Source organism: Limanda limanda, chromosome 14, assembly GCF_963576545.1.
Source record: "Limanda limanda chromosome 14, fLimLim1.1, whole genome shotgun sequence".
NCBI lineage: Eukaryota > Metazoa > Chordata > Actinopteri > Pleuronectiformes > Pleuronectidae > Limanda > Limanda limanda.
In genome coordinates this window covers 15,201,505-15,214,803 of record NC_083649.1, presented here as the reverse complement: position 1 = coordinate 15,214,803, position 13,299 = coordinate 15,201,505, and the positions used below count along the sequence as shown (strand labels likewise).

General features: G+C 42.7%; 1 protein-coding gene across 1 annotated transcript; it reads left to right on the top strand.

Annotated features, from left to right (window-relative positions):
- Positions 1-3,562: 3,562 nt before the first annotated feature.
- LOC133018969 (bromodomain-containing protein 8-like) lies at positions 3,563-13,096 on the top strand. Its single transcript, XM_061085310.1, has 20 exons — positions 3,563-3,592; positions 3,638-3,863; positions 3,955-4,051; positions 5,640-5,709; positions 5,825-5,874; positions 5,991-6,113; positions 6,225-6,305; positions 6,437-6,501; positions 7,268-7,404; positions 7,695-7,886; positions 8,536-8,626; positions 8,909-9,058; positions 9,266-9,372; positions 9,523-9,912; positions 10,242-10,510; positions 10,647-10,739; positions 10,844-10,912; positions 11,515-11,797; positions 12,782-12,826; positions 13,037-13,096. Exons 1-20 carry the CDS (start codon positions 3,563-3,565, stop codon positions 13,094-13,096), a joined length of 2,628 nt encoding a protein of 875 aa, XP_060941293.1.
- Positions 13,097-13,299: the final 203 nt, after the last annotated feature.

Sequence of the window (13,299 nt, the reverse complement as noted above, 5' to 3'; positions counted from 1 at the left end):
CCCTCAGTTATATTGTTGCAGTTGCTGGGGAAGTCTGATGCAAGAGAGGAATCACTGACCCACGTAGAAAGCAATAATTGAAAAGCATCAATCGTCAACAACCAAGGATGTTCCTTATTTATCAGTCAATAAAAACACAAGAATTTAACCTTATGCAATATGCCTCCACTATCATCACACATGCAGATGTACATTGTCTGCTTTAAGCTGTTTCCATGGATCTGCACAAAGAAATTCACTTTTACAGTTTCCCAAGATTTATCTCAACTCATACAAATTCACAATATCACTCACCACAAGACGGACGGCAACAGTTTCGGCTTGTGGAAAAAAAAGTCGGTGCGTCTACAAATAGGCTCCTCCACAGTAACTTACAGTAACAGATGAGACGAGATTAATGGCAGAGATGAGGAGAAAGGCTTCAGGAGGTTCCCTCCTTCAAATAATTAGCTGGTGGTTCGGCCCCCAGGATGGGCTCAGTGCTGCAGTTAAAGGCAACATGTGGTGTGACCTTCATCTCTCGAGAATCCAACACTCGCTTACCTGAGATTACAGAGGAGCTCGCGATCGAAGAATAAATGTTAAACATATATTCCTCCTAAAGGAGCAAAATAAATGTTTAGAATATAACAGCTCAAAAAGGCACCAGACTGTTATGAAGAAGCTCTCAAGAGAATAAGGAGGGTTGTTTTCCTGTTTGGAATCAAGCCTTTGACAAATGCTCAAGAGAATTCATTGTAAACATGTTGGACTAGGATAAAATAATATACAGTCAGTATTTATTACCAGTTTTTTACTATGTTTATCATGCTTGTATAAAAACAGCAGATTTTGGGTAGTGAAATACCCTCAGTCTGTGCTCTCATCAATACAAAGATAGAATATTATGTGGATATATTGTTCCTTTTCTATCATGTTCTATTCCTTTTGTTTAGCTGTAGGTCAAACGTAAACTTCTGGTGTTTCTCCGACAATGTCAGATTGAGCATTCTGCCCATAATTGTGCAGATTTACAACACAACACTAGCAAGCAATGATCCACAATTCACAGGTAACATGACAGTGTCTTTTGAATGGGTGTGTGCAGTATAAACAATGAGTTTTATCAACCTCAAACAACAAATACTTCAAGACTCTTTCCTACAACACATACACGAGAACACTTAAGTTTGCAAGGTAGGCGACTTTTGTCAAGGTGGGAATTTTGTGTAAAACAACAGAATTATTTGTCTCATGCACACTCAGGCTGCCAGTCTGTCCTGCAGGGCTGCCAGTTATTCCACACAGCAGCAGGGGGCAAAGTGGCAGCGCTATAGAGTTAAATGTCAAGTGGCTCATTAACATTTGTTTCCCTGTAGTTACTGGTCTCTCTCTGTGAAAGAAACTGTACCATAAACAGTTGCTGCTTCACTGAACCAACCTGTCACCATGGGCCCAAAAATACAGTAGCTACGCGTGCTTTTAAAATGTACAGATTCTGTGGGCCTTCTTCAGCTGCTTTCAGACATGCGCTGAAATCAGGATACTTATCTGAAATATTTCAAAGGGGGTGGATGTGAAGACACCAATGTCTGAGCCAGTTGCTCCAGACATTTTCTGGACATTTTCCTGCCAGTCCCTGAGGAAAATGTCCAGAAAATGTCAGTTATTTCCCAGTGGACATGTTGGTCATGTTTCTAACTAAAAAAGCTAAGTACAAATATTTCACGATGAAAAAGAGTAGAATATGTGAAAGGCAAACTCCCAAAAAATGTGCGGACACAATCTCCCAGACTTTTTATATAACTCTAAACCTATAAACAAAACCTATGTAAACCTATATAAGTCAACTTTTAACTGCTGCAAGATCAACGATCAAAGTACACATTTTAATGATTGATGTTGTGAGCTGCGTCCTCATACTTATTGTCTCGTGTCTCTTTATTTACTTTCCTATTTAATGCTCTACCTCTGCCAACGTCCTCGGTGGACATTTTTCAGTGCAATTAGTCTCACTGCATTCCACATAGGTTTAAAACTTAACCCATGCTATTCAAGTCTCTCAGAGCCCCTTGTTCTCCTGAATATTCTGCTTGTTTGTGCTGAGCCTATTTCAAACCTGTTTTTCCAGTCTGTAGCACCTGCTGCTTAATGTGTTACATGAGCAGCGTTCTTACTGGAAATATTGCTTACCTTGTTTTGTAATGTGTGTGACCTGGAGAAGTCAATTCACAACAGCTGCCTTCAGACACGTACTGAAGTCTGGACATTGTCCTGACATTTTCTGGAGTGAGCCCGCTTGACAATTTAGTGGAAAAATTCACAGTGAGTGAGTGGGTGTGTTGATTTTAACCACATGAAAAAGGAATTGTTTCCAGGGGAACCAAAAAAGTGATGAACCCGGCTGTAGTTCAATGCTTTATGAAGTTCCATCACCACTGACGAGTATAGCAGACTTCAATAACTTCACAAAGCATTGAACTTCAGCCAGGTTCATCACTTTTTTGGGTCCCCTGGAAACATTTCCGGTATCGTATTGAAGAGGTTTTCTGAGTTTGCCTGTGTTGTGACTTGTTGCAGCGTGTTGAGCTCTAAGGGCTCAAAAAAGCTGATAAAACAAGATCTATATTAAATCAATGTTGGCATTTCTTTGAAAAAAGCAAAGCAATACAAAAATTGACTAAATGTTACTTAGCGTTGGAAATTCGACCTCCAAAAACATGACTCCAATGAAATTTTCAAAGTTAAATCAATGTTATATTTAGCATTGAGAAATTCAACCTGAACAAAAATTCTCAATATCACCTTACCATCTGGGTTGTAAGTTATTTATGACATTGTATTAAAGACGTGTATTGGATTACATTTTAATTTTTAATTTTAAACCTTCCATACCTGGTAGGTTACATGTATACAGGCTGAGGTAAATTTCTAATACCTGTTGTATAATTTATGTGCATGCGATGTAATTATGTAACATATGAATTATAACCACAGTTGTATAAGTGTGGTCAGGTTTCTCCAGTTGGCAAAACGTGGCACTGTGTAGCCTCCATACTTTTCGAGCCTTCATGGCACACAAAAAATAAAAAGGATCTGTTGCTTTTATGTTTTTCACGTGTATTATTATCATAAAGAGAAAAAAAAAACATATTTACTTCAAAACAAACCAAGTTGGCGAGGTTAGGGATAATAACCCAGGCCCCCCCCGGGTTGTACCATCTTCACTGTGGAGGTGGGCGTGTTCGAGCACTGGATCGCTTCACTGTGGCTCCACATTAAACTCGGTTATTTCTCGAGTGTCGAGGTTAACGCGAGATTCCTCCGACTGTCAACAAAGAAAGCCCCGAGTAGCATTCAAGCTAGCTGCTCCATCCTCCCAGTACGTAAGCAAAGACTCGTAGAAAGACTGGGACTGTGGCGGTGGTTCGGCGTGGAGACAGAGAGACAGAGAGAGAGAGAGAGAGAGAGAGAGAAGAAGCCTCCACGCTTCCCTCAACGTGACTTTCACCGATGTCCACGTTTTCATGTGGGGCCGTCTGCGGGTCTGCGTCTGCACCGAGATGAATGGCATCATGTCGGGATGACAGGGAGATGGCAAACGGGGTTGGAAGTGAGTGAGTGTGCGGCGGGGGTTCGGGAGCATGCTATCCGCTAGCGTCGGCCGGGCACGCCGCTAAACTTCCAGCGGGAGGCGATCAATGGCTGTCAGGACGAGTTGACACCTCTGTTTACCCCGGTGCTGGAAACCACTGTCTCCCACCACGCTCCCAGTGTGCCCATGACAATAGCCGGCATGGTGGAGGGGCAGCCGGAGGTGCCAGAGTTCACAGAGATTAACAATCCTGGGGATGGATTAGCTGGCGGAGCGATTTCAAACATGCGTGATGTGCAAGGCTTCGTTGAAACCACATGTATTCAAAGTGTGTGTTATTTGTTTTTTTTATCCCGTTTTCCCCCCCTCCACATCTGCAGAACACAAGCTGCACGTCATCGGACCCACGGAGCCATGGTCAGTGAGGGAGAAGCTGTGTTTGGCCACATCTGTCATGAAGAGCGGACACCAGAACTGGTACTGTTCTCAGTCCAGTAGGTCTTTGTCTTGGGCAAATCCACATGTTTTGCACGCCTATGATTTAGTCATAGGTGGTTTTGAACATGTATGAACCTGTCACATTCTGAATGGCAGTGTTGATAGATAGTTATGTAGATAGAAAGATGGATGGATCTATAGAGAGAGATACATAGATAGATAGTGGAGCCTTAAGAGTCATTGGGTTAAAAACAGGAACAAGAGCAGACAAAAAATCACAAAGAAGACTATGATATATATACTATGATAGATAAACAGACAGACAGACAAATAGATAGATAGATGCTTTATTCACCCCCTTAGGGAAATACAGTGGCTCACATATAAATTAATAATAGACCAACAATAAAAATCACCGGGTTAAAAAACAGGATCAAAAGCACACAAAAAATCCACTAAGAAGCTCCTGATCATAGATCAATAGATGGATGGATAGATAGATAGATAGATAGATAGATAGATAGATAGATAGATAGATAGATAGATAGATAGATAGATAGATAGATAGATAGATAGATAGATAGATAGATATTTTTGGGGGAGGACATACTATCCATAATGGTGCCACGCTCCTGCTGCAGGTTTTAGTTTTTGCATGAATAAGTTAAATGCCCCCTAAAATAATAAAAAGTAAATGGGCCGTGTATATATAGAGCTTGTACAGTCTCATCGACCAATCAAAGTGCATTACACCACAAGTCACATTCACACACTGACAGCGCAGCCATCCGAGGCAATTTAGGGGTCCTCAGTGTCTGGCCCCAGAACACTCTGGCACGCAGAGTGGAGACGCCAGGGATGGAACCGGCCTTTTGGTTTGTGGACGACCTCCTCTACCCCCTGAGCCAAAGCCGCCCTGACAGAATAGATTTAGAATCAAGAGGAATTGAGACAGAGAGTAGAAATGATTTTACGACAGTTACTAGAGTGGCACTCAGTAAAGGGGTACTCTCTGCCAAATGCCAGCAGTCTCCTTTTATTAAGCTGCACTCGATTGCACACATATAGAGCAAAGTGATAAAGAAAGTGATAAAAACAAAACCTGTCCAGTTGATTTGCACATTCCCGCTCACAAACAAATAGACGGAAAAGGGTGAAAACATTACAGAGGTTAAGACTCCTTCATTGTCCCGCCATCATGCACACACAAGCACCACATGCAGGTGACCCTCTGCTTTTAACCCATCCGCATGAACACAGAACACTTCAGAAACAGTGACCACACATAGCAGTGTGCAGCTATGGAAAGCGCCCAGAGAGCAGATGTTAGGGGAGTAAGGTGCCTTGCTTAGGGGCACTTTGACAGGGAAATCGGGAGAGTCCATCTGTCCTCTGGGACTCGAACAGATACAGGTCTGGTCCATTCTCCGGTCCGGGTTTGTTTGCCAGTCCGTGGTCTTGAACCAGCAACCGTCCAGTCTGATGTCCCTTTTTCTAACCACTAGTCCTCTGCCACTCCCTTATAGCCTTGGCAGAGGTAATACACTAGGAAATAAATAATAGGCTGTTGTGTACTAAATGTGTAAATAATCTCAGTTAACCTTAGAACATTTCTTCACCTCACCAGGGTATCTGTCAGTCGAGCCATCAAACCATTTGCAGAACCTGGGCGGCCACCTGACTGGTTCTCTCAGAAGGTACGACACAATCAGTATCGTATTACGACACGAACACCCTACCCACGATCTCTGCAGGAAGTTTGCCACAGTATTATTTTGTCGCGTCACAAAGCTAATCCTCTTCTCCTCACAGCACTGCGCCTCAAAGTACTCTGAGCTCCTGGAAGCAACAGATGCCCCAAAGTGAGCACAGCAGTGACCTCGATCCTGGTTTTTGTAGACTTTCAAGCTTAAGTCGATTAGCTTCATACTGTTTAGAATCCAATGTTTTACAGTAATAATGAATTTGTTAACTGCAGGAGGAAGCGTGGCGAGAAAGGTGAAGTGGTGGAGACGGTGGAAGATGTGATCGTGCGCAGGCTGACCACCGACAGGATCGATGAACTCAAAAAGCGAATCAAAGAAACTCAGGACAAGCACAGGTGGGCAAGCAAAGCTTTTCACAGCGTGGACATGTCCCTGTCAAAACAACGACACGGTAATTGAGTTATAAACTGCACGACTGAGATGTGTTGATATGGTGTTTTTAACAGGAAGCTGAAGCGAGAGGCTGAGCTGATTAAAGCAGGACATCTAGATTCCAAACTAGAAGAGCTATGGGAGGGAATACGGCAGTAAGAAACAGAACTTCCTATTTCATCAGTTTACACAATAATACAGTTCATTTCTTATTCTATTTGTCAAGCTTATACATTAAACCGACCAATAACAAGCTAAATGAAATGATCCTCTTTGTGTCTGTCAGGAAGAAGAGAGCGGAGGAGGAAGAAGCCGAGTGGAAAAGAAAAAACACAGATGCTGCTTTTCAGGGTATCTCCTTCACTTTGAGGGGGGGGGGGTTGTTTTGTTTCACTTCAGCTGTTCAGTCTTCAGTGTTTGCTTTAAAGGTTCAATGTGTAAGATTTAGGTGAAAGGGATCTATTGGTAGGAATTGAATGTAAAATAATCCTAGTGATGTTTTCACTAGTGTGTTTCATCTAACTTGTACAAATTGTTGTTTTCTCTACCCCAGAAGGAGCCCTTTATATTAAAATACTTTATATCTACATCGGGAGTGGGTCCTCTCACGGAGGCCGCCATGTTTTTTACAGTCGTCCAAACTGGACAAACTAAACACCTTTTGAGTTTTTATGACAACTGAAGGTTACACAGGTTCTCTTCCATGTTTGGAAGGGGAGGGTGTGGTGAGGGTATTCAGCTGCAATATGCACCCTTACCACTAGATGTCACCAAATTCTACACCCTGAACCTTTAAATATAGGGTACGTAATCCTGGAAGAGCAGGCTACACTTGCAACCGCTTTTTATTAGTTTTTCAGACTATTTTATTTATTGACGTGAAGAAGATTTTCAACAAATAGGATCAAAGTGTTTAAGAAAAGCGCACCAACCCGACCTTTAAGCATTATATTATTTGGCCTCAGCATAACAGCATAACAGATTTTAGACGCGGAGGATTTTACTGTATAACTGTAACAAAATGCAGATAATATGAACTGTACAGAAAAAAAAACTTATGACTGAATTTACGTGACTGATGAGAATCTCTTCTCTTCGCCGCCCTTCCCTCCTCCAGCCAGAAAGGTGGCAAAGGGCACAACCAAGCGAGTGCCCGACGTGTATTCGCCCTCAGGCGGCGGCTCCCCGAGCCAGGAGTTCTCACCAGGCCCCCCCCTCGAGAGCTTGACACTGGATCTTGGATCTATTAAGAATGTAAGTCTCTGTTTCTTCTCAGTGCCTCCTCTTGAGATGTTTAAAGGCAAGATTTAGTTGCTGCTGGCTCATATTAGGATCTGTATTTCTGTGCCTCATTATAACTTGGCAGCACTGCTGTAAGACGTTAGACTATAACTTTATTAATCATCATTCAGAAAAGGATCTAATATTCCTGACCATTCCCTCAGGGGAGGCAGAGACACATTAGAGACACTCACAGATTGAGGGATTAAAACATTCTCGGATTGATCTGTGAATAATGACTTCACTTTTTCTCCTCCTTCTAGGCTTCGGGATCGTCCAGGTTCATGACATTTTCGGAGTCTTCTGGACTTGCTATTGAAGACATCAACCAGGCGTCACTTCTGGACGACCTCGCCCAAAAGAAGCTTTTGTGCCAGAAGGCCACACCACCACCGTCTCCACTCTTGTCAGAGTTACTGAAGAAAGGAAACATCTTGGCCTCTAATTCCAGACTGGTACGTTGAGAGTGTGTAATCATTTGTAGTAAGAAGAATGCATTTGGGAAGCATTTACTCATATTGATCATCCGCTCTTCTTTGTGGTTTTGTTAGATGTAGTTAGTTTTTCCAGTTGTATTGAGATTTCAGTCATTATTTCAAATGTATTTAATTTGGTCCAATCTATATTTTGAGCATTCATACTTTAGTGTGTCCTATATCCTAGTGTGATGTTGGAAACAACTGTCTGGCTAGTTCTGTGTTTTTCATTATTATATTCATATATCATGTTATAAATCCATACTTCTGGATTTCCCTTTCATCTGCACACATTAACAGTCAGAAGTCACATCATGCACATATGTGTACAGTGTTTATGGAACTATACTTGCAGGCTCATGTAGTTTGTTGAATATGTTTGTTCGTCCATACCATTTTTTAAAACACTTTTCTCAGGTTCTCTGATGAAACAGGATCTCTGATGAAACCTGTTGTGCGCATGTGAAATGTCTTTTTCCAGATCTTTGCCTCACTACATTCCTGTGGAAATGTTTCTGGTCCGACTCGGTCTGCTGACTGTACTAACACAGAAAATACAGTCAAGTGTAGAAATGATATGGCATTCAGGCAGGAACATAAAAGCTGTTTGTATGTGTTTACATGACAGATCAGTGATGGTGACCTGTCCTCTGGTAACCTGATCGCAGCACATGACTTGCAGCTGGCTCTGCCGAGTCAACCTCTCTCTCAGGCAACAGGTACGGACACCGGGTTTGATTTGTATTCATACAGTATAACTGATAAAGACTCATGCACCACATTTGAGTCCTGTATATTGAAACAGTTAATTTCCTGTCTCACAAAATAATTGCAGTATTCAATTTTTATGGTTTTATATTTGTTAATTTTACTTGAATGCTAAATGCATGCATTCTTTCTATATCAGGATGCCATCCGTAGACAACTAAAGCCTTCACTGCTTCCTCCGCCCTCTGCATCATGTGTGTTTCTGAGTGTGTGTGTGGATGTTTGCTCTGCAGGTGCCCCCATGTTGTCCCGTCTCTTGGAGGCGGGTCCCACGCAGTTATCTGCTCCGTTAAGTTTCATGGTCGGTACCAACTCAGTCTCCAGCACTCCTCTCACGGCTTCCTCTCTTCTTCCTGTTGACTCCACTGCCTCAGCGAGTACAGGTCTGTCCACACTGATCAGTGTCCAAGTATGTTCTCAATGCAAATGCCTAAACTGATGTACATCTTTAAATCACCTTGGATTACGTTTCACACCCTCAGTTTGTCTGTCACTCCCTTTAAAACTAGCAAATGTTTTACAAACTGCTACAGTTGCTAGTCTGAAAACTAGAAGATCGGTTATTCTTATGCAATTGTTTGTTTCTGCAGAGGATAAAGTGTCAGGTCTCTGTGAGGAAGACGAGACAGTCTCCTACATGGGAGATGAGCTGGACCTCAAGACTGTGGGGGACATTATTGCAATCATTGAAGACAAGGTGCAAAAGGAAGAAGTGCTAAATATTCACGGAAATAATTGTACAATCTGCATGTTTTCATTTGAGTTACTAATCCTGGGAGTTTACTCCTTGACATCACTGCTGAGATCTGGGGACATGGTAAAAAAAGTCGTTTATCTTCTTCCACAGGCCGATGAGGCTGCTGATGCTCTGGATGCCGCTGCAGTGGAGGCTGCCCTGTCCCTGTGCGAGGAGAATGGCCATGCACTGGTGTCTGGTGCCTGGGAAGCTGGGCCTTTCCAACCCCATGACTCTCACCACATAGTGCCCACAGGGGTTCCACAGGCATCATCTCTTCTCTGTAGCCTGGGGGGGAAGACAGACGTGTCAGAAGTCCAAGATGAGACCTCAGCTTCACTCTCTTCTCTGTGCCACAGTCAAAATCACTGTCTCGCAGTGTTCCCCATGGGATTAAGGAGGGTTCCTATCAGCTGCTCGTCCTCATTCAACTCGAGAGGTTTGGAGCACTGCGCCACCGGAGCAGCTCCACGGCCTGAGGCCATGAGAGAAACTGGAAAGGTGATGCACCCGAAAAGCCAAATTTCCTCGGTTGTTGCCATAAAACGTGAGAGTGAGAAGTGGACACCGCTAAGACCTAATAAAGCACATGGAGGTATGCACAGTCATGCGTAAATGTCAGTTTTTCCTGCTTCATTACATGCAATTTGCAAAAAATATCCATATTCATCTTCACTATCTTTGCAGAGTTGGTATTAGAAGATAGACCACAGACAGAAAGGCATCCCAAGGTAAAACACCGGAAGAGGACAGAGCCAACATGAAGCTTTTACAGCAGTCATGAACACTAAGGTTTATATTTATCTCTGCATTTGTCTCTATCTTAGCAGGTGATGAAGGCAGAGAATGGAATCAGTTTCGGGCGAGGAGAGAATGCCTCAAGCTCCAGAGTGGACAATGAGATCAACGGGCCAGAAGCGGGCGAGGAGGAGGAGGGCGACGGGGTGGAGGGATTCGTGTCAGAGCCGGACGGCGACATGGATCTCGAGCCCGCGGCCAGTGAGAGTGAGGACGGATACAGCCTCCACACGGCGTCCTCATCCCTCCAGCTCCACACGACCGCAGACTCCATCCCCAGCAGCCCGGCCTCATCGCAGTTGTGAGTATAACTCATTCAGTGAGAATGCTTTTCATTTCTATCAACACGTAGCGTGAATTTGTGTTGAGACCCGGTTTCTGGTTGATAATACTTTCTGTTTGTACGACCTTCCTTCCTATAAACCCTTTTTGTGCAGTTCTGTGTGCAGCGAGGACTTAGAAGCTCTACAGGCTCACAAAATCTGGAAGAAAGCCATTATGCTGGTGTGGCGTGCAGCAGCCAATCACAGGTCAGAAAATGACTCGTAACAGTAACACTAGCCACTGATCCTCGGCCATTTTAAATTCTTAGTTCAATACTGAAACAGATTTAATTTATGTCAACCTGTTGTAGGTACGCTAATGTCTTCCTGCAGCCAGTAACCGACGATATTGCACCTGGATATCACAGTATCGTGCAAAGGTAAGCATGAAATATTTGAGCTGTGGTCACATTTTGTCTTAAGTCAATTTGCCATTAATTAAGAATTTTATAACAAATATGTACACTTTAGACATTTTTTTTTCTGCTGAATGACATTAGATAATTGAAGCTGCTTTCAGACGTGCACATTTTCTGGAGGGGATGAATGTGAGAACGTAAATGTCCCATGTCTGAGTAAGTCATGTGAGAATACAGCAGGAAAATATCTGGAAAATTCACAACCAAGTGTGTTCAGGATGATGACGTTTCTAACACACAAGAATACAACTATCAGGTTGAAAAAGAGGAAGAAGACACAAAAAGAAAATGTAAACTTGGAGAGAGATAAGATTCAAGAGCTTTTGGTGATGAGGGACGACACCAGTGTCAGTGTGCTAGATACCAAAGCAAGGGATTTCCTTAGCAGAATTTATAAGTCATGTCCTTCCTCCTTCATTGACATTTTCCTGTTGTTGTAAACACGTCTGACCCGGACAATTTCCTGCTTTGTTAAGCAACTTGACATTAATATTAACCAGCCCAGCAGCTCACATCACAAGACTGAACCCTCATTTCACCGCTCTTTCTTTCTTCTCCTCCAGGCCCATGGACTTGGCCACCATCAAAAAGAACATAGAGAATGGTTTGATCCGGACGACCGCCGAGTTCCAGAGGGACATCATGCTGATGTTTCAGAACGCTGTCATGTACAACAGCATGGATCACGACGTGTACCACATGGCACTGGAGATGCAGCGTGACGTCCTGGAGCAGATTCAGCAGTTCCTAGCCACCCAGCTCATCATGGAGACGTCCGAGGCCGGCATCAGCGCCAAGAGTCTGAGGGGCCGTGAGAGCACACGCAAACAGGACTCGACTGACAAGGTGCTTCACTAGAATTTTGACAAAAGCAGAGAGTACAGAAGAAGAGACAAGGGTGAGACAACAGCCTGACATAAAGGTAGAGGGAAGTGAAGCATAACTAGATCTGCTGGCCATTTTCCAAAGTGTGACATGGCGTCCTGTCAGGTAGCCATGGGTTTTGCTATGAAGAGTCAACATCTAAAGATTTGAAACCTTTGGTGGATAATTTTTCACAGTGAAAACCTGTTTTCAATGCAAATCTTATTTTGGCAAGTTGACTGTGCTGTCGACCCAGGTGTTGATTTATCTTGAAAGGTTTGACTGTTCAAAGAAACTGAAAAATAGTTGATTAGCTACAGTATGTATCTCTAAGTGTCTCAGCCAAAGGTTGACTGTAAAGTAAGAAATGTGTTTTTAAAACATTGGTTATACTTTGGAAAATGGTGAGGGTTAATGTAATAATGCAATAATGTAAAGGAACATTACTGACAACTATTTACCAAAGCAAACTATTGTTTTCATCTCATTTCACAACAGTATGAAAATAACTGGCACTCGACAGTTTGCTCTGGCTGCTGAAGTTTGAGCAACACCTTATCTGGCACCCTAAATATTTTGAATATTAAATATGACCTTATGCATTTTCATTGTGTACTGCTGTGAACTAAAACCAGTAGTTGGCTGAAAGGTTGAAGATGATTGTATAACTTCCTGCTTATGCTTTGAAAATTAGTAGAAAAGAACTGATGTGTGTTTTAGAGATAAACATAATGTGTGGATACATCGTGCAAATTGCAGTGCAGTGAGGAATGAAAATTTTAATGCTTAAAATGGCCATATGGTAATATGCTAGTTTATGAAAAGGACATCTGTTCTAATAGTAGCTCTCTTAAAGCTCAGTTCAACATTTCCCTCGCACTGAATCTACTGCGTTCCATCTGTCTTTCTTGCTCTTGAGACTTTCACTGAGTCACAGCTCTGATGTGCATCGTTTTCCTCTTGCAGGACGCTGTCTCCATGTCTTCTCCTGCCTTCCTCCTTTCTCTTTTTGTAAGTACTCATCCTGAAGCCTGTAAAACTTTTACTTTCTTTTCATTTTTTTCCCTGAAACAAAACAGAATCAAAACCCCAATTTATAAAATCTCACTCTGATAGAGCTGAAGTCGATGTGAAGAGCTAAACTGACTCTTGCGCAGTTTCTGTCTGTAAAGTGGAACACTGCTAAATGTGGTTTAACAGGATGTTTTTCCTCTCTTCTAGGATGGAGGCACCAGGGGGCGCCGGTGTGCCATAGAAGCTGACCTCAAGATGAAGAAATGAACACAAAGTTTGAACATTTTGCACGACGGTGTCCCTGCGTCGTACTGAAAGGTGTGAAACGATAAGACTGAACTTTATCCTCTTGGCAGTTGCACAGATTCTCACTCTGCATAACGTGCAGTGTTACCTTTATTTGCACTCTTGATTATATGGGTAGACTGAAATGTGGAGAAGATCCTTTACTATGAGACAGCCATACAGAC